The 26478-nt window shown below is 42.4% G+C and overlaps 1 protein-coding gene across 1 annotated transcript in view; it reads left to right on the top strand.

Annotated features, from left to right (window-relative positions):
- The first annotated feature begins 464 nt into the window (after positions 1 to 464).
- PARVA (parvin alpha) overlaps positions 465 to 26478 on the top strand; it is a 63048-nt gene continuing 37034 nt past the window's right edge. Inside the window, exon 1 of the mRNA XM_061462907.1 lies at positions 465 to 762. Coding sequence (XP_061318891.1) covers positions 627 to 762 — 136 coding nt within the window. The 5' untranslated portion in view covers positions 465 to 626. The remainder of the gene's footprint in view (positions 763 to 26478) is intronic.

Here is a 26478-nt window from a genome sequence, read left to right as displayed (position 1 = left end):
CGGCCCTTCTATACTCGTGTTTAAACTTTTGGCATTCCTGCTAACTAGCATTGTCATGTGTGTGGTCACATACATTGGTGCATTTGACTAACCAGCACGAGTTAGTGCCTGGCTCCGGGGCAAGCCGGTAAGGGTGGATGGACCACGGGATGAGGCATTGCCCCGACGCTCAGTGTACGGTACAGCAGGCCCACAAAAAGCTGCGTGTCCCTCAGCTGGGAGGTGAGTGTGGCCTTCATACCACCCTGAGGCTGCGGCCCTTCCGGGCAAGCGAAGCGAGGTCCTCGGCCCACGGTTGAGTCGCCTGAGGGGGGCAGGTAGGGGCGCCCATTGGGCTGAGGAGGGGAGGCCGTTGGGCTGAGGGGAGACGGGGGATTTGACCGGGCGGCGAGCTGAGGAGGGGGCCGGCGGAGGGAGCCGTGATGAGGGGAGCGGGCCCTCCCCGGCGGGCGCCGGGAGGGCGGGAGGAGGGAGGGAGGGAAGGAGCGGGAGAGTCGGGAGAGCGGAGCAGGAGCTGCCTCAAATGCTTGAAATAATTCCGCTTCCGTTCAAAGCCGGGAGCAGCCTCCCACGGCATCGGGGCCTCGGACCCGTCTCTTCCATCCCCGAGCACCGGCTGGGCCATCATGGCAACCTCCCCTCAGAAGTCCCCTTCTTCCCCCAAGTCCCCCACCCCTAAATCTCCCCAGTCCAGAAAGAAAGATGACTCCTTTCTCGGCAAGCTCGGAGGCACGCTGGCGAGGAGGAAAAAAGCCAAAGAAGGTAAAAATTACAGGTTTGCACGTTTCCTGGGAGTTACCTTAAAATGGGGGGGGGGGGGGGAGGGAGGAGACAGGGGGAGAGGGAAAAGGCTCTGGGGAGCGGGAGGAAGGGGCTGACTGGGGAAGGACGCGTGAAGCGGGGTGGGCAGGCGAGCGGCGAGGGAGGAGCGCGTCGTTTCCCTGCGGCTTCGCCGGCTGCGGGCGGGGGCCGCGGCGCCGCTCCCCGGTGTTGCTCCGCGGTGCCAGCACGTCACGGCGGGGAAATGCGGGAGACCCCTCACCCGACCACCCTCGCCACAGCTTCCGCTGCCGCTGCTGAGCCCCCCGCGCCGGGGCGGGCTGTGCGCTGCGGCCGAGGCGGGCCCGCCGCACTGCGGGCCGGGAAGCGGTGGGGCGGGTGAGCGGTGTCCCCCGTGTGGAGTCAGTGCTGAGTTCGTACTGCCCGAAGCGGTTGGGACAGGATGGGCTGGCGTGCCCGGGCTGGAGAAGGGTGGTGGTTCACCGCCGAGGCTGAAGCGCTTCGGCGGCCTGCGGTCTCGTCAGGCCTGCGGGCCCCAGTGCCTCGCAGCGCCGCGGAGCTGGGGAGAGCCCGCGGTTTGTCCTCGGCCGCGCCTAGCAGCCGGTCAAGAGCACTTGTCTTCTGAATTGTGGTGCAAAGCCCCCAAAACTTGATGCTCAGATCTTCTTTGACTCATAATGTGTTGCTTTGTATTGGCCTACAGTATGGTCAGTAAACACTGCTCTGAGAAACTAGTGTGATGCACAAGACTGATGTAATGTTTGTAACAGGAATCGATCCTCAGAGGCTTAAAACATAGTTATTCTTGTACTAAGCAAAAGACTTCTGCCTCATGTCAGTGGACCTTTGGAGAACACTAAGCACATACAACAGTGTGTTTCTTTGTCCATGCATGTGAATTAATATCCACTCTGTATGGAATTTGCCTATTTAAAATCCCATGAGGCAGAGAATTGGAATTTAACCTCACTCACCCATCATTTCCCAGCTGATGTTAATTTAAATATGATGCAAAGAGAGCCAAAGTAATAGTCACTTCAAAGTGTTCATTGCTTGCAAGTGTGAAGAAGGGGTTTATGCTTGGCAGACTCTTGCTTTTCATATATTTATACATGGGTAATGAAACCAGGCACAGTATTTCAGAGTAGTACCAGCGCTGTGGACAAGGATGATCTGACTTTGGCTAGTACAGCCCTCATTCTGTAACTATCACATCATCTTTCTGAGATGCATGGTCTTGCTTTTCAATTAAAATACATGTTACACCATTGTGCCCACATTATTTGGCTTTTCCTGGTCATTGCAGATGGGCCAGAAGTTGATGAAATAGTAAATAATGGCAAACTAAACTGCTTTCTCACTTTGTTATATTATTCTGTTAGGGTACTCATGAATATTAGCAGCATTGAAAGGGCAGTGGTTGTCTGTGGTGACTATATGATAGGTGTATTCACAAATATTTAATTTTGCCTATTTGTAGTTTTAGTATGCCCAGTGTCATTTTTAAACCGTGCTGTTTTCCTCAGTGACAGATGTTAAGTTACAAATCTCCAGGAAACTGTTAAAGTAACAGTTACTTTTATCCAAAATTTTGTAATCTTTCAAAAAGCTGTATTCTGTGAAATAATATTTCTTCTTGTTACTTCCATATCTGTATTTATCAACTGCCACCTGTACCTGCCATTTCATTGTCTCATCATGTTGATATTTACCCTTTTGAAATTTTGGAACAACATTAGTGTTGTCCTGGTCCTTTGTGTTTCCCAATTTTCTAAAGTCTATTTAGAAATGACAGTAGTTTGGTTTGGAGATTTTTAATTTTAATTTTTTTTTTTTAACTTTGTAACAAGTTTGTTATATGCTGATGGAAGAAAAAGTATTTTATTCAATTCACCTTAACATCCTTCTGCATGTGTTTGTCACATTTTTTTAGTGGAAGCACATACAGAGGTTAGGGTTATGGTTTCTCTAGTGAGAAAATGATGAGATAATCCTAGAATATTTGATGACCTATGTACAACTGAACTGTTGCATGCCAGAATTAGTTGTAGTTTAAAGTAAGATTCCATCCCTTCCATTCCTGAAAAGCATTCAAAGACTGGCCCACCCCATTTATGCTGCTGGAAGATTCCAGCCCTGATCTACCAGGAGTTAATGTGCATGCTGACCTCATTGTATTAGCAAAACCCAACCACAAATTAAATTAAATTGTAAGGTCTATAGAGTAGTCTGCATTGTGTCTTAAACTTATCTTTATACAAGTGCAAGGAGAGAACAGAATGACATCTTTTTTAGATGTAGGGGGGTGTGTTGTGTTATCTGATGAATTCTTCATGGTGGGTTCGCTAAGGTCATGCATGATTATCCTCCTTGAATTTTCCTGGCCTGGCAATTATAGACACAGAAATGTCACTCCTCCTAATAGCTTACCTTAGTGGGGAATCTTAAGAATTGGCCTCTGACATACTAATAAATCTGACACATGTGGGAACAGAGAGCAAAGTTCAGAACTGCTTAAATTGCATAGGAGCAGATGTGAAGCAGCTTGGACCCATGAATTTGGTAGAGAACAATTGTACAGGCTCAGTCAATTTTCCAACTGATATGACATCAATTTCAGTAATTTGACTGCACTTGTGCCTGGTTTATTTGGTGTCGATGGGCAGGAAGAGGAATGAATTTTCTTTTAGCTTCCACTTAGGGTACTTTTTTTTTTTTGTTTGTCTTGTTTTGTTTTAATTTTGATATGCGAGGTCACAGTAGGCTGTATTCTTTGTATGCCTAAGGAAGAGTATGTTAACAGTGTAAAATATTATAGATTCTGCTACTTTTTGATAATAACCTTACCTTTGTCAGTCTTTGCTTTGTTGCCATCATGCATTTCACAGAATAAGATGAAATTGCTACAAATGAAAAACACAAATTAAGAATAAGTGTAGGGTTATGAGAGCTTTTCAGGTGTTTTAAGTAAAATTCTTGGTTTTTCTGGAATCCATGACTAAAAGGTTTGCTGTGTGACTCACCAACTGAGACATCATTCCTTGGTCTGGCTAGGGGCATTCGACTCTGAAAGAAATGTATTTCTTGGTATACAAGAAGTGTTCTGCTGAATTTTAATTGACATTCTTGAATAGTTTTCTTTGGACCTGGTTCTGTAATTTCTTTTTGAGTAATGCACTACTGGGGCAAAGGGCTATTTTTTCATGCCAGTAGACTTTCTTGCTTGTCTATTTCTTACATGAGAGGTTCTAGACTAGCTTAAATGCATTGCAGGCTTTTTCTTTTCTACTGCTCTACCTGATGCTGTATTTAAAATGCAGACAAAGCTGAAAGTAGAACTGATACATGTCTTACCCCTGTGTTTGCTAATATGTAGTGCAAACAATGAAAATGGGCCACTGAACACTAATTTCATACTGGTGCTTTGAAGAGAGTGTATAGTGTGTTCTATGGAAAGAAAATGGCACAGGGAGGGCTTCATAGTCACTGTTACATCCGTACTTTAGAGTTCCTCTCTTTACCTGCAGTGTATCTAGGCCTTCTTGTGCCATCAGAATCAGTGAACAGCTGGTTTTGATGTCTGACATAACATGCTTTACCTCCAACCTCTGCCCATAGTGACTGAAATGTGCTTGCAATCTTTCCTCTGTATCCTGTATTGCTTATTACCATGTCCTGCCACAGGCACATCATAGGCAGCTGCATAAGCTGTTGCTGAACAAAACCTGTTAATACTACCACTGAAATAATTATTGCCTTGGAGCAAGTTCTGTTCAGTAGATAAAATACTTCTGTTAAGTGGAGGAACATGGAAAGTGAAAAGAAAAAGAAGGGGAAGGCTCACAGGCTTCGTTTGTTGTCATTTCATTGCTGTGAGCCTTCTGAGCATATCTACAGTGTATTAAAAGAAAATAAACTACCCAAGCCATGCTGCACTGGGTTTGTGCAGGTGGAAGAGTAACTACTGTAGCCTTTGATAGCTTTTGGATATTTCTCCCTGCCTCTGTCTTCTCTTTTGACAAGTGTTGCTCTGCAATAATCAGAAACTGATAAGCACTGTTAGCTGTTATCTCTAAGACATGGTTAAGGATGTGTTGTTGTTCGTATGTGGCTAAACAGAGGGTCAGTGCTAGGCACTGTACTTTCACAAACAGTGTGAAGAGTCCCTGCATGCAATAACTGCAACCTAGACCTCTTTATCTGTACATCTTGCATACTTTTCTGAATTTTTCCTTCTCTAATCTGCATTTTAACATTATTTCCAGCGTCTCGGTTTTGGTAGAACTCATGATCTCATTTGGAATTTTAGCTAGTGCATTTTCTCTAGGGTTTTAGTTTAAAGAGGCTTTTTCTTCTTTTTTTCTTTTCAGATTATTGAGTCTATATCCAAGGGAATCCTGTCGTGGTAGAGCTGAGCCTATCAGTTTCTGGTTTATGCAAATGTCTCCTAGCATGTGCAAAACATACATGGAGGAGTTAGCTCATATAGGATTGTAAAACATAGGATACGTAAAATGCACTGGCAGTGTTGAAATGAACACAAAACACAGCACTGTCAAACTCTTCTCTGCCAAAGAGGAGGCAAAGGCAGCTGTGGTGGTGTCTCACTGGAGGCAGGAGGACCCATGCATGCTGTAGGGGATGTGTGTGAAGAGGACATAGAGCAAGGTCCTCCTGCCTGTTCCCACAGGAGCACTCTTCAGTTGTTAAATACATCTGGTTGCTTTTGAACTAACCGAAGTGACAAGTATTATTTTCTCTCTGTGCATGTTAAGTTCTGAAACCTATTGCGATACAATGTTTTGGATGCCAGAAATATTTTTTAAGGGGGGGTTGGGGCTAAAAGTGGGTCTGGGTGGATTCTAGATGAAAAACGAAGTGGCTGCAGTGGCCCACATAGGAATGAATCATGTAGGCCATCAGAGACATTTCACATTCAGAAACCATGAAATAGCCATCATGAAGTCCATACCTATTTAAGGAAGCTTATACCAAGGGAAAAAATTCTGTTGTTTTGCCTTTCCCTATTTGTATTGTTAAGTATGCATTTCTGCCAGGGGCTGGGACTCTGGGCTTTGAACTGTGGTTCTGACCCAATATGGTCATTAATTCTGTTGTTCTCTTGACTACCTGCATGTGGGTATGGAGCCAGTGAAAGCTGTTTTTGCGTTTGACTTCCTAAAGCAGCCTTAAATTGCGTGGGCAAGTCAGCTGCTGAAGAAGTGTGCCTTTTATTTCCTGCGTTCTTCCCATTTGAGCAGTTTCTTCATTGTTTGAGCCTATAGGTTTCATACAGGATAAAACTGGACATGCATGAAATGGGTTAAAGAAAGGAGGGTGGTGAAGAGGAGCAGAGCAAGGCTCTGGCTGCAGAAAGTGGTTGCTCTCTGAGGTGCTGCTGGGCTAGGAGGAGGGACTAGGCTGGAGGGCAGGGGTAGGGAGGATGGTTGTCCCTAAGGCAGTTTCCATCTTTTCCTCTCCTCTCCAGCAGCAGCTGCTCCCCTCTCCTTGTGCTGCATTGGTCATAGTGGTCACTGCTGAGCTCTTCAGGGTTCTGTGAGCTGACATGGATGAAGGTGCTTGACGGTTTGGCAGGGGTGGTGGCCACAAGCTGCCAGTTGGATTGCGCTGTCACAGAGACTTGACAAGGTTGGGTTCCAGAGTTACTGAATAGATATGGTTGGAAGGAACCTCTGGAGATCATCTAATGATTCAGTTGTCTAATGGCTCAGGATCTCAACTGAGGCAAGTGGACTGGTCTGGCCGATGAAGCTCGTACCTCTGGCCAGTCATGATGGAAGGAACTAAAAAACAGCTAGAGACCAACTTAAACTGATGTACCTTTATTTCAGTTTTGGGTTTTTTGGTTGGTTGTTTTTTGTTTTTTTTTTGCATCTCTGGGTTTAAAATACTCTATCCCTGATATTAGACTCATAAAGGCATGCATCCAGTCTTCAGTGTGAAGGTGGATATAACAAAGTGAAGCTGTAGAAGAGAGTAAATAAGAAGTTCTCATTTTTACCCTTAGTAAAGTGAGCATGCTGTCAAGAAAGAGGATCTGTGATTTTAGAACTCTTAACATTTCTATTGGCATTTAAGTAATCTGCTCTGAAGGTAGGAGAAGACCAAAAGTCCAAGACTCTGACCAAGAGAGTTCTCACTGGGTTTGATTACTGCTTGTGGGGGTCTACATCTTCTGAAACCCTACAGGTGAAAAGCAGCTTCCCATAAGTACAGGTCTGTGCCTTTGTGCGTCTCTCTTGGACCAGATCTCTGGATATATCCTACTTTTTCTTTTCTCTCTTTAATGCCTTCTGCAACTACTAAACCATGACCTCCCTGCGACCAAATAGTTTAACCTGGGCTCTTTGCCTTTCTGCTGAGATTAAGATAAGGGCAGTCCAGTTCTTTTTTTACTTCACTGTATCTGAGATCAATTGCTTCCTTTTAATTTAGTCCACAGAGTTCTGCAGTCTTTTTCAGCAGAATGCTGATGTTGCTGAAGGTGAAATCAGCACTTGTAGGGCGCAGTTCTGTGTGAAGTAAACAGAAGAGCAGTGTTTGAGGTTTACCTAAAATATTGTTGCTTTTCCATTTGCTGCTTTTGTCCCCTTCCTTTTTCTCCCCACACCAGTTCCTATAAAAATATACTTGTGTGTCTTAGCTAAACTGCAGCCAAAACCAAGAAGAGATGACTCCTGAAAGGGCAGTTAACACTGCATTAGGTGGTCAATGTGTTGTGCTGGAAGTAGTGTGATGCCATTTTGCATGAGAGGGTGAACTGGAAGGCAGGATATGTTGCAGTGCTCCACATTTTCACTTACAGCTTTTCCAAATGCAGGGCCAGGGTGGGGCTGAAGGCTTAGCTTGCTCTTTGTGTGTTCCTTGTGCCTTCTGCAGTTGCAGTAGCTGTACTTTTTTGAGTGTGTAGTTGTACTCCAAGCCTTGCTCTTTATATGTGTCATCATGCGTTTTCTGTTTGGTGTACTAGTACTTGTTAATAGATAACGTTACTTGGTTTGGATACCCTTGTCCCTCTTGGGGTTGGGTGTGTATGTGTGTGTTGAGTGTACCAGTGAGTTAATTCACATTGGTGACAAGACTAAAACACAAACAAAAGATGTCTTGGACCAAAAGCAAAATCAGATCAGCAGCCTTATGTGATTCCTTTGCCTACCATGCAAGTACTCCTTGACAACCTGTGATAGGCCAGAGAAATCCAAGGGCCAGAAAAAAAGAAAACCTTGGATGTGACTGGTCAAGAGTGAGTTGTGTTGGCAGAGCTGTATTAGGAAGATTAGCCACCATCTGTTCACCCAAATCCTGCACCTGGCTCTAGAATGTGCCACTGTTCAACCAAGTGATGACCTTACTCAAAATACAAAGAATTGCAGGATTAAGTAACAAGGCTCTACAGTTTCCCAACTGTTCTGCTTTCCTTTTAGTTTTGTAGTAGTCCCTGTGAAATAATTGCAAGTGGTGCTATAAAACATTCTTGTCATATATGTAGATTTAATGCAGAATTAAAGGGAGCATATTGGTCATGAGTTAGCAATACTGCTCTTCTCTTAGTCCTTGCACTTCTCTTCCTGACTTCTTGATGTTTGTGTTACACACCACATAGTATACCATGGTTGACAATATTTTACTCATCTTGCATTTCTTAGATCATTATTTTTGCAGACAAAAATACCTGGAATATTTATTTCTGTGAGTCATTCTTGATAGCTGTAGTCATCGTTAAGTCCTTTCGTCTTCTCTGATTCCTGCTTAGCATAGAGCTGATTCTGTGCATTTCCCTTCCTATGGAGTGATTGAGTAGTCTATGGCACTGACCCATTGGTGGGTGAAATTAACCTTTATTTGTAGTGAAACCTATGAAATTCTACTTGGAAAAAGGGACTTTATTCAGAGTGGTAGAAGAGGGGGTGCAACATTTGTCAGTGACCACTGCTCCCCTTCAAAAGCTGTGAGCAGAGACTGCAGGGCATGGTAGATTGAGGTGCAGCTGTTCATCTCCAGACTGGTTGAGATTTCCCAGACATAAAAATACAATCTTACACTGCAAAAGCTTTGAAAGCATCAAAAATCCTAAATGCAGCCTACGCGGTTCAATTTCCTGAATGTTTCTTCAATATAGGGTTCATGTTTGTTTTTTTTTTAATGGAACGTGTGGTCACAAGAAGAAAATTCTGCACCCTGGTTTTGGTATTTGTACTGCAGTCTTGAATCTCTTTTTGCCTGCCTTTGCATGCAGAAGTGCTCTAATTAGAGCTGGCTTCTTGTGCACTACTGCAGCCACCAAAGCCAAGCAATCAATTCAGATGAACGTGACTAGAAACAGACTGGAGAAAGCGAGTGGCAAAATAATATTTTTCATGCTTTATTTCTGTATTATCCTTTGGAGATAACCAGCTTTTCTACTAGCCATGTTTCTTTAGTCATTTTCATGTGGTGCTTTTCTGTATTCACGTTTACTAAAGCTAGACAAAGATCGATGTTACAGGTGCCATTCCATAGGTGGATTTCCAACGTCGCTCCTTTCATATAGTTTGCAGGTAATGACTCCTGGTTTCCCTTATGTTAGAACTTAATACTCCAGCTTCTCATGTACTGCAGAGGAAAAATACAAGTTGCTTCTCCTGACCTGGCTGTGGGCTTTCTGGCCGTAGCTTCTAAGAGCTGCACGATGCTGACCTGCCAGTTGTACCTGCAGTTCTTTAGCTCATTATTGATTGTTTCGCTGGAATTACAGACAGTCTAAGCCTTGGGTGTTAGACAGTTACAGGGCTATGGTAGTGGTCATCTTTGTGGCTTAGCAAACAAGCAGGCATCATGCTTTGCAAACAGGTAGGCAGGGGTACAGGCAGCCTGGAGAGCACGTGTGCAGCAAGGGTGGATGTTAAGGTTAGAATTTCCCAGACAAGGATGTCTAAATTGCTGTGCCCTACTTATTCAACTGTGAGCTGGATTAATGAAAGGGAGAGTTTTGACAGAGAAGTACTTTGAGTACATTTAGTAGGAGAAGAGATGTTTTCTTTTGTATCTGTACAGGTGGTCCTTTTGAAGCAAGCCAAAATAACCTTCCTCACCTGGGTAACGGCCTGAATAGGTTGGCAGTGTGTGAATCTGTTTTCAGCGTATTCAAAGAAAAGCTGTAACAGTTTGCCAGTGTACAGTCTTTAAAATTTCTTTTTTCTTAAGTTTCTTCTTTAGCCATCGAGTTAGGCTGAGGCCTGATAATTTTTTTTCCTTTAACCGTAGGCAGTTCTAAAGCAGAAAACTATTAATAGTGAAATATTGGCTTAGAAGAACACTAATGCACAGGGGATTCTAGAGCAAATGAGGCAATGCTGTCAATGGTTCAGATTGTTCTTAATTGCAATAATGGCATTATAGGAGCTGCAGTTGCTGTCAGGCACAAAAGAAGATAATGATAATGTCAGAGTGCTCAGAGTAAATGCAGTATAATGTATTGCAGTACTGGATTCAAAAGATGATATGCCTAACTTGTCGTCAGAGTGGATGAAGAAGAAGAATGGTAAAAGGCCAGAACAGGTTTTGTTGTAACTAAGTCGTTTATGGGTTTGGGTTTTGTGGGTTATTTTTTGTCACTTATGCTTTCAGGCTTTAGAAGAAGTGTCGGGTCTCATGTGTTTAAATGAATGTGTATTAATTTTACTGAAGGGTGTGATCACATCTGTCCTCCCCACTTGGAATAGAGAAAATCACCCTTGCTTTTAGAAGGAAAGGAAATATGTATTGTATTCTCATACCCTCAACCTATTAGATATTGATCTTGTTAGAATAAAAGAATATGAATATGGTAGATTTGGCATAGATTTGACCCAGTAGCCTCTGGAAATACATACAGATCTATTTGATGCATGTGATCCCTGTTTTATAATGAGACACACGCAAAAAAATCAGCTCTGAGTTTTGGGAATGCTTCAAAGCTGGATTTAAATTTTATGGCTAGAGGCCAAATCTGAACTGTAGCACTTGTAAACATTTTTAAGGCTGTATGCTGTACTCTCAAATTCATTACTGCAGAGGAAGAGATTTTATTGGTTTACTACAAAATAAAACATGCAGTGAAGCAGCTCATGGTTTCCGATTCTTGTCACTGCTTTGTTATAATTCTCAATTACAGGTAAGAACAGAAAATAAAGTGAAAAATAGTGGTGGTGTTCCTCATTATACCACGAGTGTTCAAAGTGACTTAGTGCCTTGCATACTTCCTAAAAACTCATTGCAGTGGTGCATTAGATTGGAAAAAATTAATCAACATCCAGTTGATTTGCGTCTTTATTATTTTGTTCATGTTTAACTGACTCGAAACAGTTACTCACAAATGAAGCAATTTATATAGAATCCAAATAAATACGTTTTAGGAGTTTTCACGTGCACCGAATGCCAGTATGTAAATACAGATTTTCCTGGACAGAAGGGTGCAGGTACTCTACAGGGCACAAGGTGGCTCCAGTTGACGAGGAAAGTTGGCGTGAGTCGAGTGAAGTGCCAGGAATTGGATCGCAAGAATCAGCTAGAAGTGTGTCAGGATGGAGCTCAGTCTTTCGCTGTACTGCAGGTCTGGTATTTTGAATATCAGCCGAATCTTAGTGGGTCTTTGGAAGAAGGTTGTGTCTAATCTTACAGTTGGACTGGTAAATTTAGGTTGCATTTTGTGTCTCATATTTCATTCTTGAAGGGATTATCCCAGTGGACTTTATTATATGTTCTGAGTTGCTTGTGTCCAAGTTAAAGGTGCAGAACAGCATTCCCAGGGTGAGCTGTGAAGAAAACAGAGTCGGTGTGTACACTAAGAGCAGAAATGTAATGTAAGCCAGGCAGAGGATAAAATGGCAATTCAGAGGTTCATGAGAAAAATTTTAATGACTTGCTTGATAAAAACCTTAATGAGTAGAGGAAAAAGCAAACTAAGTTGATGAGAAAATCCCATATTATGACTAAACTTGATAAAAAATAATTTGTCTGTTGTTGGTCTTGGACTCCGTAACAACATCATTTTTAATTTCAGAGTTTTAGAAGTGAATTACTTATCCATTTCTATTTCCAGCATAATAATAGTTGCTAATAGTCAGCCATTACACAGAACACCTTCATCTGAATGTTTCTAAACACCTGAGAATTTTGAGTGAGGACAGAAAAGGAGAAATGTTTGTTCTATCCATACCATCTGCCTGGGCAACTGAGGCTGAGAAAGGCAAATTGAGCTGATTTACTCATGTGATCTTATTCAGGGTAAGAAGTGGAAATTAGCAGTGGTCTCCTAATTTCAGCATTTAGTCTTGCTCCATTAGACAGCAGTTTGTGCCAGTCACAGTTTTTATTGTTTGGGTTTTTTTTTTAACTCTCTGTTGCATGTCTTGATATGGTTTGGATTTTCACATGAAACTGAACTTTTAACTTTTTTGGTTCTGTTTGGGTTTTTTAAAACCATCTTCCTTTTTTTTTTTCTGTGAAATAGGAAGAAGTTTTGTGGGGTTCGCATTTTTTAATTTGCTTTACATACTGTTGCAGCAGGCATTATATTAGATTAACCTGTGAAGAAATAGCATTTCTTGATGTTATCTTTGCCTCTGAGGAGGATTTGATTAAGAGGTTTTAAGCTGTTCTATTAAATAAGAATTTTCTCAAAGTAATGTCGTGTTAAAACAAATCCATAAATCTAACTTTGCCACATTATTTATTTTAAGTCTTGAAACTTACAATTTTCCTCTCTAACACTTAATGTTAAATACAGCAAAACGGATTCAGTACAAGTCCTATGTAGAGTTAATATTAAAAATAGAATAGTATAAAGCACCATTTTGACTTAGATTCTCTGTATTTTTTCAGTTTTACAAATGGATTTTATGAAAAGTTAACTGTGGGCATGATTGCAATTAGTAACTCCTCATATTAGATCTAATCCCTTTGTTCTTTATTCAGACAGGACGCCCATTAAGGTCAAAGAAAGTTTTGACTGAATAAGGAATACAACAACTGGCTCTAGTTTTAGTACTTATAGGGCCAGATTGTGGGTCACGGCCAGCTTAAAAGTGTACAGCTCCAGTGATTCCAGATCTTGTGCATAATAGGCAGATTCTTCACACTGTTATGACAGTACTTTATTAACATGTCAAATACAGAAGAGAAAAACCTGACAATTTTATGGCGGTTCAGATTCTTATTAGCGAGTCTTAATATTATGTGTTTCTGAGCTGAAATTATGCAAATATGTCTTCAAAATCATTTCCCTGTTTTCATGTGAGAATAAAATAAAAGTAATCAAAAATTGGAATTAAATTCTCAAATAGTTTGGCCAGTTAATAAATCTGCAGTTGCAGAATAGAAGGTCTGTGGGCTGGAGCTGGCTCTTAACTTAATGTTAACTTACATTTAATTAGCCAGACCAGATGGAAGCTGGCTAAGCTTTGCATGAAGGCTTGTGGGAAAAAGGCATAATCTTCCATTTTGTCAAAGGAACTAATACCACAGATTAAAGGTCGGTGTTCTTTTCAGAATTTAAAGAGTGGCTGCATAGTGGCTGACAGCAAGAAACAGCAAGGGCACTAACAAATTAGCTTAACCCCTAGATGAGTAGTAAACCAGCTCTGCTTCATTTGATTCCCCAGTTAAACCATCGGTCTTCAGTTTCAATAATAAATCCCAGAGAGATAAAAATGCCTGTAAATTTTACTCTTTTGTCAGGCAAATAAAGTTATATGTAGGCACTTATTATGGATAGAGAGATGAAGCTCTGGGAAAGGTTTTCACTCAATTGAAATTTACTCAATTGAGTAAAAATTCATGCTGTTCAGATGCTAAGCACTTGGGATCAGTATAACAAACCGCTTAATTCCATGCTTGACAATAAGCATGCAAGTAGGTAAGTCAAGTAGACAAGTCAAGAAAACCGTTCATGTGCTCGAAGAAGTGCATACATGGATCAAGTCAGAGTGCACAGAGCTTAAGGACTAAATCAGGCACATACTATGTTCAGGCTTGAAAATGCAGTAGAAAAAGTGAGGACTGGATCTGCCAGACTGAACCTTATGCCTGACTGCAAGAACTTGGAGTTTTAAAAAAGAAAATTAGAGAACTACTTTTTTTTTTTAAAAAAAAAAAAAAGGGGGGGGGTTAGGTTTATGGTAATTGTTTGAGCATTTAAACAGTCTTTGGGGATACTTCCAAGTGGATTCAGCAAGGTAGCAGAGAGGTTTTTCTGAAGTGGAAAATAATAACTTCCATACCAGGAAAATAAGGCAAACATATTGCCATGAAATGTCAAAAGCAGCACTACTTGTGCAGAAAGTAAGGTAACCCTGTGCAGTAGGCAGTAATTATTGCAACTTTGGTCTGACATCTTTGCATATTTTATTTACAGTGTAAATACTTTGTGCAGAGTAGCTTGGGAAAGAAAGCTGGGAAATAAGCACCTGGTTTTGAATCAGGTTCATGTCTGTGTTCTTATCTGGCAACAGAGAATTCGATATCTGGGGGACTTTACCAGCTGAGATGCAGGCCTCTGCGGAGCTGGTAGGTTTCTTTTGGACACCCAAATACGTGTTTAATCTAGGTGCCTAAACACCTACTTAAGTTCCCACAATGTCTACTTTGCTGTTTCAATGTATTTTTAAACATTTGAAAACAAACCTTTCAAAGGATTCTGGAGCTTGCTTCTATTTATTTGCAAAACTTTTTTGGTACTATTTTGTTGCATCTAAACTTTCCTGTGGTGGCCAAAAATCCACTACTATTTGATGATTGTATCACTTAAGTAAAATCATTTGAATGAGATTGAGTCAGTTCTGACAAAGAGTCAAGTATCTTGCAAATCTCCGTTAATAATCTGTGCTAGCTGGCAGTCCCAGGAGAGAGGGCTTGGGAACTGAATGAGCGTGGAAACTGCAACCTGTTTATGATTGCCTTGTGTGGATCGAGAGTCGATATGCTGAGGTGGGGAAATCTGTGCTGCTGTTTGGCATTTTTAGTGTGGTTAAACACTTCAGCCCCACACCTTGCAAGGTGCACAAAGAAATTAATTTTAGAGGGAAACTTTCCTACTGTATTAGCTGAACTGGAGCACGTACGTATTTGGAATCCTACCAAATACTCTGAAAGCTATATTCACATGTATGTATGTACGTCGATGCTTCTGTTTCTTTTCTCATTTTTTAAGAAATTATATACTGGCGATAGAAGAATAATATTTTTACTAGTCACCGTTTGCTAGACCACTTTTATCTACAGTTACCAAATGGTGGCATTGGAGATACCACAGTTATTTCCCATTTTGAGTTACTGACATATTTCAGATACCACTTGGTGACAAAATATTTGAAGGGAACAGTAAATTTAAAAACAATTGTAGTTGCAAGTGATGGAATTAGCATTTACATATCCCGTGGCTCACTTCAGTCATTGTAAACCCAGAGAGGTATAGGAGTAGGTAATGCACTTTGGGGAGAAGAGTAAGTAGTATGAATGTATATTTACTTTCCTTGTCAGACAAAACAAAACACTCTGCATCTAAACCAGCTTCTGTTTTCTGGTAAATACCCACTGCCTCATATGGAGAGTATAGTACAGCCCAGTGGGATTTGCCCCAACAAGTACATTTGAAGAGAACATTTAGGAACAGAGTAATTCATTTACCTTTGATAAGTGTGTCAGTCATTTTTAGGTGGGGATCACGTTCAGTTTTTTAGGGTATGTGTACAAATTCTACTTGCATTAAACTCTGTTACAAAAAACACTGTTGAAATTGGAAGAGTTTGGGAGCTGCCCTTTTTGTGTAAGTACTGTGCAGTATTGAACTTGCCAAAAACTAATGGATTGTTTGCAGGAAATTAGAAGTTAAAAGTACGTGAGTCAGTCTGCTTCAAGGATGAACAGTTTCCACTGAATTTAAGTAATGAATGCCAAGACCTGGAGACATTACAATCGGCTGCAGCAGTTTTCTTCAGTTGTTTCATGCAGGCACTGTAAAGGATTCTATGTTCAGCAGAGTTCTCCTTGTCTTTTAGTTCATCAGGCTTTAAAAGAGTTAGCATATATTGTTGTTACTGTCATTAAAACCTTTGCAGAAGAAGCAGCAATGCAAGGACTTTTATTTTTGCTTCAAAGCAATTACTACAGAGTATAGGCTAGAATGTGCAGTTTCCGAGATTTCAGTTGCAGAAAACAGCCATCCACTTTTGTAATGTCAATCTCCAGAAAAAGAGAGCATCGTTGCTTTATTCACAGGTGATGTGTTAGTTTCACACTTTCTTCTCAAAGATACAAAAAACCTGATGTGTACAAGGATTTTGATACATATATTGAAATATGCCTAACAGATAAGAGAAAAGACAAAGTAATTCTTAATAGTTTTGACTTGTACCACATCCTATATCCAGAGCATATTTGTGCAACACTGCATTTTACCAGGATACTAAGCGAATGTAACTCTGTAGGAAAATTCAAGAAAAGAATGAGTTGTTCCTGTATATGTACATGGCTCAGGCTTCCTTGAATGCGACTTACTTGCTTGACGTTTGTGTGTGTAAAGAGTAGTTGAGGGCATGCATGGCTTTGTAGGTTCTTGATTCTTTGAGCAGCGGAAGTCCTGCTCCCCAGTTTGTACCAATAGTTGAACCTTCTGAGCATTTCTGAGTTGGAGAGAATCGCTGTGCGCACCAGAGCCCTGTGATTTTGGGTTCTTACAGGCAGTGTGATGGGTGGGGAGGGGGGATAAGTTGTCTCCATCCATTCATAGTTGCTTGTGACAGTCTCACTGCTGAGCTACAAAGATTGCTATGTGCCTGGAGTTACAGAACTACAGAATGGCTGAGATTGGAAGGAACCTCTGGAGGTCATCTGGACCAGCACTCCTGCCCAAGTGGGCCAACTAGAGCCAGCTTAACCACATGGCTTTTAAATATGTCCAAGGACTGGGACTCTACAGCCTGTATGGGCAATCTGTGCTGGTGCTTGGTCACTCTCATGGTAAAAATGTTTTTCCCGATGGAGATGGAATCTTATGTGTTTTAGGTTGTGCCTGTTTTCTCTGGTCTTATCACTGGGCACCACTGAAAAGAGCCTTGCTCTGCCTTTTTTACAGCCTCCTTTTAGATACTTCTGCACATTAATGAGATCCCCAAGCCTTCTCTTCTCTAGGTTAAACGTTCCCAGCTCTCTCAGCCTTTCCTCATGAGAGTTGCTTCAGGCTGTTAATTATCTCTGTGGCACTTCACTGGACCCCATATATCTCTTGTACAGGAGCACCCGGAACTGTGCACAGTACTGCAGGTGTGTGAAAGTGCATATGCAAAGCTCTCCCCGGTGTCCCCACTGCTTTTCCACCATGCACAGCATCCATGCAGCTCTTCAGGTGTAGCTTGGCCTGGAGTATGGACATGAGGTTTTAAGAAAATTTGAGTATGTTGCCATATGAGATTCATATAAAGTTCACCAAATGTTTCTTGGTGAGATTTAGCCTGAGTAAGCTTAACGTTAATTGGAAGGGGCAATTAACCACTTTCTCAAATAGAGAATAGTCCTGGATCAGGAGGAAAGAATTTATATTTTTTCTTTTCTCTTTTCCCCCTTCTTTCTTTTTTCTTCAGTTAGATGGAAACATGACTGATGATGTTTTCAAAGCCAACTAGAGCATTTGCTTACTCAATATAACATTCTGTTGCCAAGTCTACTGTTTGGCTCTGAAAATCCCACCCTGAACGTGCCCACCTAGAGTACTCATCCTAACTAATGGCTACAGAATCAGCTGTATTAATTTACATACATGGACCCTAGTGCAGTATCTGTTCCCTTTACACCGAAAAGGTAAGTATTTCCTCTGAGTGTGTCATTGGAGAAGACCATCTAAAGGCTCCAGAGAAACCTTACAGTTTCAGGTCTTGAAAGAAAAGCTGAATTACACTATTTGGTATAATTATCTGACTGTTTTCTAATGTTTATAATCTAAATAGGAATGTTAGATTTCAATTTCTTTTTTTAATTTAATATTTCACTTATTAAGCATTTTTTATAAATGGCAACTCTCTCTTATATCTGCTATTTAACATGAAAAAAGGCAAACAAAGGCCTGATCTGCTTAGCACTTACTGGCCGTAGATATACAGATGTAGACCAGTATGGAACAGATATGATGGCTTTTCATAATGCTCTGCCAGTGTCCAACAATTTGTCATTGGCAACTCTTTCTATGTACGTTTACAAAACCTGTCTCCCAGTATTTTCTTGAGTGAGTTTTCCCATTTGGCCTCTGACCATGTGATGGTTTTGGTACCTTTTGGCACAGGTTCCTGCATTAGGTTTGGATATTTAATTATTGTGTGCCTCAGTTTCCAGGTATGTGAAATGGAGCAGTGACAGGGACTCAATTTGAGACACCATTTGAGCTTTCTAGACGAAAAATGTTAAGGGTTATTAAGCATGAATGTGGTGAAAGGCTTAGCAGACAGGTGTGGCTTAAAGAAATGGTTTAAAATCCAGTAATTTAGTTCTAGGTTTAATTGAAAGTTGTAATCCCAGCAATTGCTGACAATGTCTTCTAGGATTTAAATCAAACACACTGAAGCGCGTAATTTAAGGCTTTACAGAACAGTGTTAGTGCATATACACTTATCACTCAGCACGTGTTAGTATTATTCCTGTGGAATGCACTTAATTAAAATCCAGTAGTTGCATACAGTGCATTTGATGCTTACTATCACGAGTGCTCAGTATGCAGAAAAGTAAATTTAAAATAGCAATCATTTTTCTCAGATGTACAATGTAATTGGCAGACACTTTTGAAAATGATGTAACCATTACCGTACAGGGAGGTTCGACAGGAGATTCCTTGTTGATCAAATGATTTCTGTTTTCCTTTTCGAAATCCTAATACTAACTTTAGTATGAGGAAAGGGGCTTTAAATTGATACATGAGAAAACAGGCTGCTTTTGCAGCAGAAGAGCCACTAGGGCATGTCTAGTTTACACATTGTACTCTGGCATCTCATACTGAAAGCTCCATGTATTTTGAAGGAGTTACACCCAGAAAATCTCTTGATAAGGTGGAGATTCCCCCCCCCTTTTTTTTTTCTCAAGGGGAGGCACACACACTGAATATAAGTGTTTTGTGATATAACACTGCGTCTTTCTAAAACTGTATGTTGGGATTGGTTCTCTTGGCTGGTGTAGTTGATGCTCAGTAAATAGGGTTAATTGTTTCAGTGTGAGCAACCGACATTTTAAATATGAATTCTAACTTTTTGACCACATTAATCACAAAGCTGCCTGACCTATGTTACTTACAGTAACACTGCTTCTTCTTTTTAATTGATGAGTCATGAGCACATATTAAATATTTTCTTTAAAAAATAAAAAAAAAAGCCCTGCTTGCATTTTAAACAGTTTTTGTAAGCTAAGAATTTAGCATACGTATGCAGTGGGCTTATGATATAATAGCTTCAATGAAAATTGGATCAAAATTAGAGTAGACTTTGAAAAAGGGTTGTAGGCACATGTTTCTGGGAGTGGCTGGAAGAACTTACTGTAGGGGAAGGTTCAGTCATGTGTGCGCTGTACCTAGAGACCAGACAGGGTGATGTTTCTTGTTAAAGCAAGATGCAGAATTTAAAGCAAGGAACCAGTGAATATGAAAATTAATTTCTGTGTTTACCCTAAAAGAAAGCATCCAACTATGCTCTAACTAATTTTCTTTGCTTTGCCTTCCAAAAATATTTTTAGAAATTAAATAAAAAGCATTAAAGTGTTTCAACAAACCAGTTGGTTGGTTTGGTTATTTTTTAATGCAGCTAAAACTTTTTTTAGAGAAACCCCCCACTTCTTGAGGACCAAAACCCTGCCCTGTTACAGCCAGCACTGATGGTGCTGCAGAGCTCTTTATCCGATTCTGTGCACAATAATCACAGAGTTAGAACTGAGAGTAGGCTGAACAAAGACCAATGACAAGATTTAATTCTGTTGTTCAGTTCAAAACCAAGTGTGTTTTGAAGTCCATAGCCTTTAAAATGTCTAAGAGTATTTAAGGCCTGGATGTTGGTGGAGCTGTTCTGCTTCACAGCATGGTATGTGCTACCGCCTTGTATTTCAGAGCACTTCACAGGACTGCAGTGAATCCTGAAAGTGCCATCTGTGGGTTGCAATTCCCCCGTGGTGGGAGGGGGAAACTGAGGCACGGAGCTATGATCTGACTCATGGTGCACAGGGTACAGCCAGCTCCAATGCTTTCTCTACTCTTTGGACTTTCTGGATCACTCTTTTCTCCCTACTGACTTGCCCTCTTGTTGATTATTTTGTTCCTGTGTTGCTGTAGCAGAGACCAGCCACTTGTTAATTTATCTAACAGATAAGAAATTGCGGTACAATTAACAAAGGCCTTCTTTGGTTGCATTCACACTTACCCCTCCCTGCTCCATTTTCTTCTAATTCGTGGTGACCCTTCTTTGACTTTTATTACCTTTTAAGAAGTGGCAAGACCAGGCTGTTAAGTTAAAGTGAATTATGAAATACTTAACCCTCTTGTCTCCCTTCTGAAACGCCAGCCCCACGCAGCCATTACACACAGAGGCTTCTCGTGGAAAATTTGAGAGGGTGTTTTTATGTAGAAAAATGTGACATGTAAGTGTTGTCTCCAGCCTGGATTGTGGCCTGTGTAAGATACAAGAGGGATAGAACCAGAAAATTAATTTCCTTGCTCTCAAATCCCTTGTGTTTCCAGGAGCTCTTAGTTTTGCCATTTTAAAAATGCATTTTGGAGAAAAAGTTACACTGCAAGGCTCCACACTTTATTCAAGGAGTTAAAAGTCTGGAGCTGTGCTTGATGAGCCAGATGGTCTTTAACAGTAACATTGTTCATATTGTTTAGATTATCCTGTTGCAAGTACAGTGCCTCGTTTACCTTTTATGGAAGAAAGTGTGGAAAATTGACCACAGATGTAAGTAACCAAGAATGATGGCTGAGGCAATTCTTACCAGGCCTCCCTCTCTAACACGCCTGATCCTGCAGATAAAAATAAATAGAGAAATGTGAGGCAGCATGAGAAATATCTAGTGTTACCTATTTAAGTGTTTAATTTGAGCTCTGTGAGCTACTAAAATCTTTATTTTCTTAGACTGAGATTTCTTCATATTGAACTGGTTTCAGTCTCTCAGAGTAGGCAGCCTGAATGTAGATTTTTATCCAGGTACTAAATAGCACATCGTTATATATTTTTTCCATCCTGGTTGAAAAAAGGGGGGTGGTAGGAAGCCAACTACACTGACCTCAAACAGAGTTTATGGTCCAAAAAATCTTCATTAGAAGATTGGTACTCATTTTGTGCTGTAATGAGAAAGCACAAACTCCCCATTAATATTGATTTGATTGGTATCAAAAGCAGAGGCTGTACCAAATTAATTAGGGGTAGCTCATTGTTACTCCTAATGATGGGCTGCTGAGTTTATGAAGCATCTTGTAAGACAGTTCCAGATGGAAATACACTTTTTTAGACAGGTATCTCTTTTGTGCAGTATCTGGAATTGGAAGGCTTGGTGCTTAAACAGAACAAAGAGAAAATGCTGCAAATGAAAGCAGTAAAGCCCTGTTTTATAAAGTCCTTTTTGTCTCCTATCACTTTTCTTTTTCTCCCTCTTTTCCTTCCTCTTATTAGGAGCTGCTGTCAAACTGCATTTACTTGTGGCAAGTGGTTCCCTTCTGAGCCCCTAAGCTGATACTGCTGCATTTGCATGCAGGTGCTGCTGTGGTGAAGCACAGCCTCTTGCCTGCCCTTTTCCCCCTGATCTGGCAAAGCAAAGAGAGCTGTAATTACAAACCAACAGGTTTACTGTGTGAGGGCCCAGAAACTGGAAATCTGTTCATCAACATGGGTTGGCTTGTTGATACTTTTTAACAAGGTTGTAGATGTCTTTGACTGTTAAAGGCAACATCTTTCCTTTCCTCCTGAGTGATCCAGTAAATAATTTTCTTTTGCCTGTGCAGTGCTTTTAAACTTAATTCTGACAGCATTGGTTTCTAGAAACATAGGCTATCAGATTCTTGTTCTAATATATTGTAAAGACTTTTTTTAAAGATTGTCAGGAGAAAGTATTCTACAGGAATCGCAGGAGGCTGGGGATTGTGCTGAGAACTATGCATTCTAGGATAGAATGTGAAATCAGCAGTTAACATGGGAAACAGGCTTCTAAGGCAAAGTTCAGATAGTCAAGGTGACACTAAGTAGGACAAGAGAGAGTTAATAGTCCTTCTCCTATTTTTAATACCTGCATTGAAAGTGTGATAAATTGGGCTGGCAGCTTTGGGCACTGTTTTTCATCATTTACTTCTAGTTCTGCTCCCTGCAGGATCTGGAAAACAAGATCTATTGGACTTACCAGCTCTGGCCCTGTGCCTGCAGTTGTAGGGTGTAGAAGGGGGAAGCCAGGAAAGCAGAGGTGGGGAGGAAGTGGCAGCAGCAGCACCAGCATGGAATAGTGAAGAGGCGACAACAAGCAATGGCCTTGAAGGGGGTGGACAAGGTCATAGGAGTATTCAGGAGGTGACCACCTTGAATCAGGATGAAGTATGTGAGAGGAGAGTGATGCTCTGGCGAGTGAGTGAAGCTTAGACAAGGTGAAGGGCTGATGCTGAAATGGGCTAAGCTTGTTTCTGGGGGCCAGTAGCCCTTGATCGCTAATCCTGGTTCTGTTCTGAGATTGCATGCAAATTCTCTTTTTCTGTCTGTTCTCTTATCCCTAAAATAGTGATAATGACAGTCATTATCTGCATCAAAGTGGTGTCATGAGGCTTAAAGTGCCACTGTAATTCTCAAACAGCAGATGTGTTGACCTTTGCTTGTGCCCCCAGTCGGTAAGTGCTTACCTCAGTGACAAATTAAAGTTTTGCTTTCTTTTCCTGTTAACACTGCAGGGCAACCACAGCTATGGAGAAGGTTTTGAACACCATGCTGGCTACTACTATAGACTTCTGTCGTGGTTTAAACCCAGTCAGGTACCTCATTCACTCACTCCCCCCCTTCTTTCCCTCCCCCTGCTCCCGGAGGGACGGAGAGGAGAATCGAAAAGAATGCAACTCCCACGGGTTGAGATAAGAACAGTTTAGTAACTAAGGTATAACACAAATCACTACTGCTACCACCAATGATAATAATGATAAAGGAAATAACAAGGGAAGAGAATACAACACCTCAGCACCAGCAGACCGATAACTTGCCCCCCCTCAGCCCGACCAAGCACTGACCGATACCTCCTCCAACCCTGCCGTCTCCCAGCCCTTCCGGCTAACTCCCAGTTACATCCTGGGCATGACGTGCTGTGGTATGGAATACCTCTTTGGTCAGTTTGGGTCAGGTGTCCTGTCTCTGCTTCCTCCCAGCTTCCCCTCCTCCCTGGCAGAGCATGAGGCTCACAAAGTCCTTGGCCAAACCAAAACATCTCTATCAGCTCTGTTCCTGAGCCGAAAGTCAAAACACTGCACTGCACCAGCTACCAAGGAGGAGAAACATGACTGCTACTGCTGAACCCAGGACATTATCCACCCCTTATTCCATACCATTCACGTCATGCTCAGATCCCACATTTTCAATATACCATCACTCTTATCTCGGTGCCCTCTTATCTTAGTGCATGGACCAGTCCCTATAAAGCTGCTGCGTCCATCTGGTCCATGTCAGGCTCCATCTCTTGTAACAGTCTTCCAGAGCAGGAGAGACTGTGTGCAGTGTTCACACTCCTGAATAACCTGGGCAATAGTGTCCATTGTTAAGTCCACCCCTCGATCATGAGTCCATCTCTGTGTTGCATCTCTGCTCTGATGGCCTGAAGTGCCATGGGCCCACCAGGCTTAAAATAATTCACTGTCCCCTTAAGCAGTTTCTGCAGCTTGTTGCTGGGGACTCCATACCGCTGCCTTCCATCTCCGACGCTTCCAAAGCACTGGAGGGGCCCAGTGGACTAGATACTTGCCCATACTGTCCCACACACCCTGCCACTCATGACTCTCCAGCCTTGGGGAAAATCTCTTGGTCCCCCTATATTGTTGTCTAACCCCAGACAAGACCCAAACCTGACTCTGCTTAACTTTTGAGATCAGACAAAATGGTTGTGGGTAGAACACAGTCTGTGTGTGTGCCAACATGCTGATCCCCACCACAATCAGCAGGCAGGTCCCAAGGATACCCAAAGGCCATTCAAAACCTTCAGAACTCTCAGTTGATGCTGCTGTACTTGTCACTGGGGCTGGTGTAGCTGCTGTGCTTGCCGGCTCTCCCACCGCCAGCTTCTCTTTTCCTGAGTCCAGCTCTTCCTCCTCTGCCTTGCTGGGAAATGCTGCGTGGTCTCCTGCATCCTCCTGGGGCTCGGCGGGCGGCTTCCGGGGAATGCTCTCGGCCGTCGCGGGGCTGGGCTCGGCCGGGAGGCTCGGCTCCTCCGCGGGGCTCGGCTCCTCCGCGGGGCTCGGCTCTTCCGCCGCCTTCTCCCTCTGCTCGGCAGCCGCCTCCTTCCTCTCCTCGACCGCCCCGGCCTCCTCCACCGGCAGCCGTCCCCTCGCGGCCTCCGGCCCCGCTCCCGCCGCCGCTCGGTCCCCGGGGCCGCTCTCCCGGGCCGCTTCAGCAGCCGCCGGCTCCCGGGACCGCTCCCCCTCAGTTCCCCGCAGCCTCACGAAGATGGAGAGTAGGGTGAGGGCCACGACGGTGAAGAGCAGCCGGACGGCCAGGTACAAGTCCACGGCCACGTCCGTCCCGCCCTGCTGCTGGAGCCCGCCCGTATTACAAGTCATGGCCATAAAGCACAGTGAGACAAGAACCTTAGCCCAGGCCCCACACTTGATAAACACTATCACAGCAAATACCGGCTCTACGTAAGTTACAACGGTCTGAAGCTGTGAGATCAAGAAGAACAACTCTGATACCCAATAAATCAGCATTGTGACGAATGACTAGTAATCCAGTCAAATCTGTCGTTATCTCAACCCTTCGTGCCCCACGTTGGGCGCCAAAAAGAACTGTCGTGGTTTAAACCCAGTCAGGTACCTCATTCACTCACTCCCCCCCTTCTTTCCCTCCCCCTGCTCCCGGAGGGACGGAGAGGAGAATCGAAAAGAATGCAACTCCCACGGGTTGAGATAAGAACAGTTTAGTAACTAAGGTATAACACAAATCACTACTGCTACCACCAATGATAATAATGATAAAGGAAATAACAAGGGAAGAGAATACAACACCTCAGCACCAGCAGACCGATAACTTGCCCCCCCTCAGCCCGACCAAGCACTGACCAATACCTCCTCCAACCCTGCCGTCTCCCAGCCCTTCCGGCTAACTCCCAGTTACATCCTGGGCATGACGTGCTGTGGTATGGAATACCTCTTTGGTCAGTTTGGGTCAGGTGTCCTGTCTCTGCTTCCTCCCAGCTTCCCCTCCTCCCTGGCAGAGCATGAGGCTCACAAAGTCCTTGGCCAAACCAAAACATCTCTATCAGCTCTGTTCCTGAGCCGAAAGTCAAAACACTGCACTGCACCAGCTACCAAGGAGGAGAAACATGACTGCTACTGCTGAACCCAGGACAACTTCTTAGCAGCAATTGGGCTGCAGGAACAGCAAAGGGCAGGATTTGCCTGACTTGCCCTGTTGTACTAATGAAAATGGAAACATTTGAAGAAAACCAGAAGCTTTCAGATCCTTGATTGTATCTGGAGGCCTAAAAGAGAAACTAGGATTAACTTGGTCACAGATGTAACATTTTGCAGCAGAGTTCTAAAACTGATCGAGATCTGCAAGAGATCAGGTTTTATGCCTGAGTTGATCATTCAGCAGGGGAGCCTCACCTGCTTTTTAACTCATTCAGACTAGAAATAAATACTAAGATCAATTAAAGTCTGATTGTTTCAGAAAATATATTTAAAGCAAGGATTTCCAAGGATGAACACAGATTTCCATCTAGATTGAGCTGCCAACGTATTATTGATGAGACTCCAAAGATTGCCCATGAGGGTAAAGCAGAACGATTGATCACTGTTAGTACTCTATAGAGAAATAAGATGGAGACATTCTCAATTATCTGGACAGGACCAGTTGAAGAGAGCACACAGGAAAAACAACAGTGCCACACAATAGTCAAAACTCTGGTGTGTGAGATGCTTTGCTTCTGCTGTTGTGAAATATCCTGAAGAAGCATATGCTGAAGATACAGAACCCTGTAGAATTTAACTGTGGAGACAGATTTGTACACTTTTACTCAATGAAGGGATTATTTGTTGAATTTTACAGGAAGAAGAAAGAGTGCTTAATTAGTTGCACCTAACCAATACGGTAACTTGTAACTTGGTCCGTAAAGGGTAAAGTCAATTTACCTGTATCTAGATCTGTATTGTGCTTCTTGTAGGCTTACATCACAAAGGAAACAAATGGTCTTTTTCAAGTCAGTGAGATGTTCCTTGTAATCTTTCAGGTGCTGCAGTACAAATCAAATAGACTATAGAAAATACACGTTAGTGGACCCAAAAGTCCAGCTAATAATGTTCAAAGAAACTGAAAAGTAGCCTCTTCTGCTACCTCTCTTCAAAGCAGAACATGAATTCAAGTAGAGACCTGTAAGACACGCAGGAAAGTGTTAGGTCACCTAGATACTGACCATCGCATTGCTCGCTGAATGGACCATGTGCTTTGAACCCTGGCATTACCTTTT

The sequence above is a fragment of the Pezoporus flaviventris genome, unplaced genomic scaffold, assembly GCF_033815535.1.
Source record: "Pezoporus flaviventris isolate CSIRO_AGI_PZ_B2104156 unplaced genomic scaffold, CSIRO_AGI_Pfla_v1 ptg000036l, whole genome shotgun sequence".
NCBI classification, from domain to species: Eukaryota; Metazoa; Chordata; class Aves; order Psittaciformes; family Psittacidae; genus Pezoporus; species Pezoporus flaviventris.
Note: the sequence above shows the minus strand (reverse complement) of the source record. Positions and strands in the feature narration are given on the sequence as shown.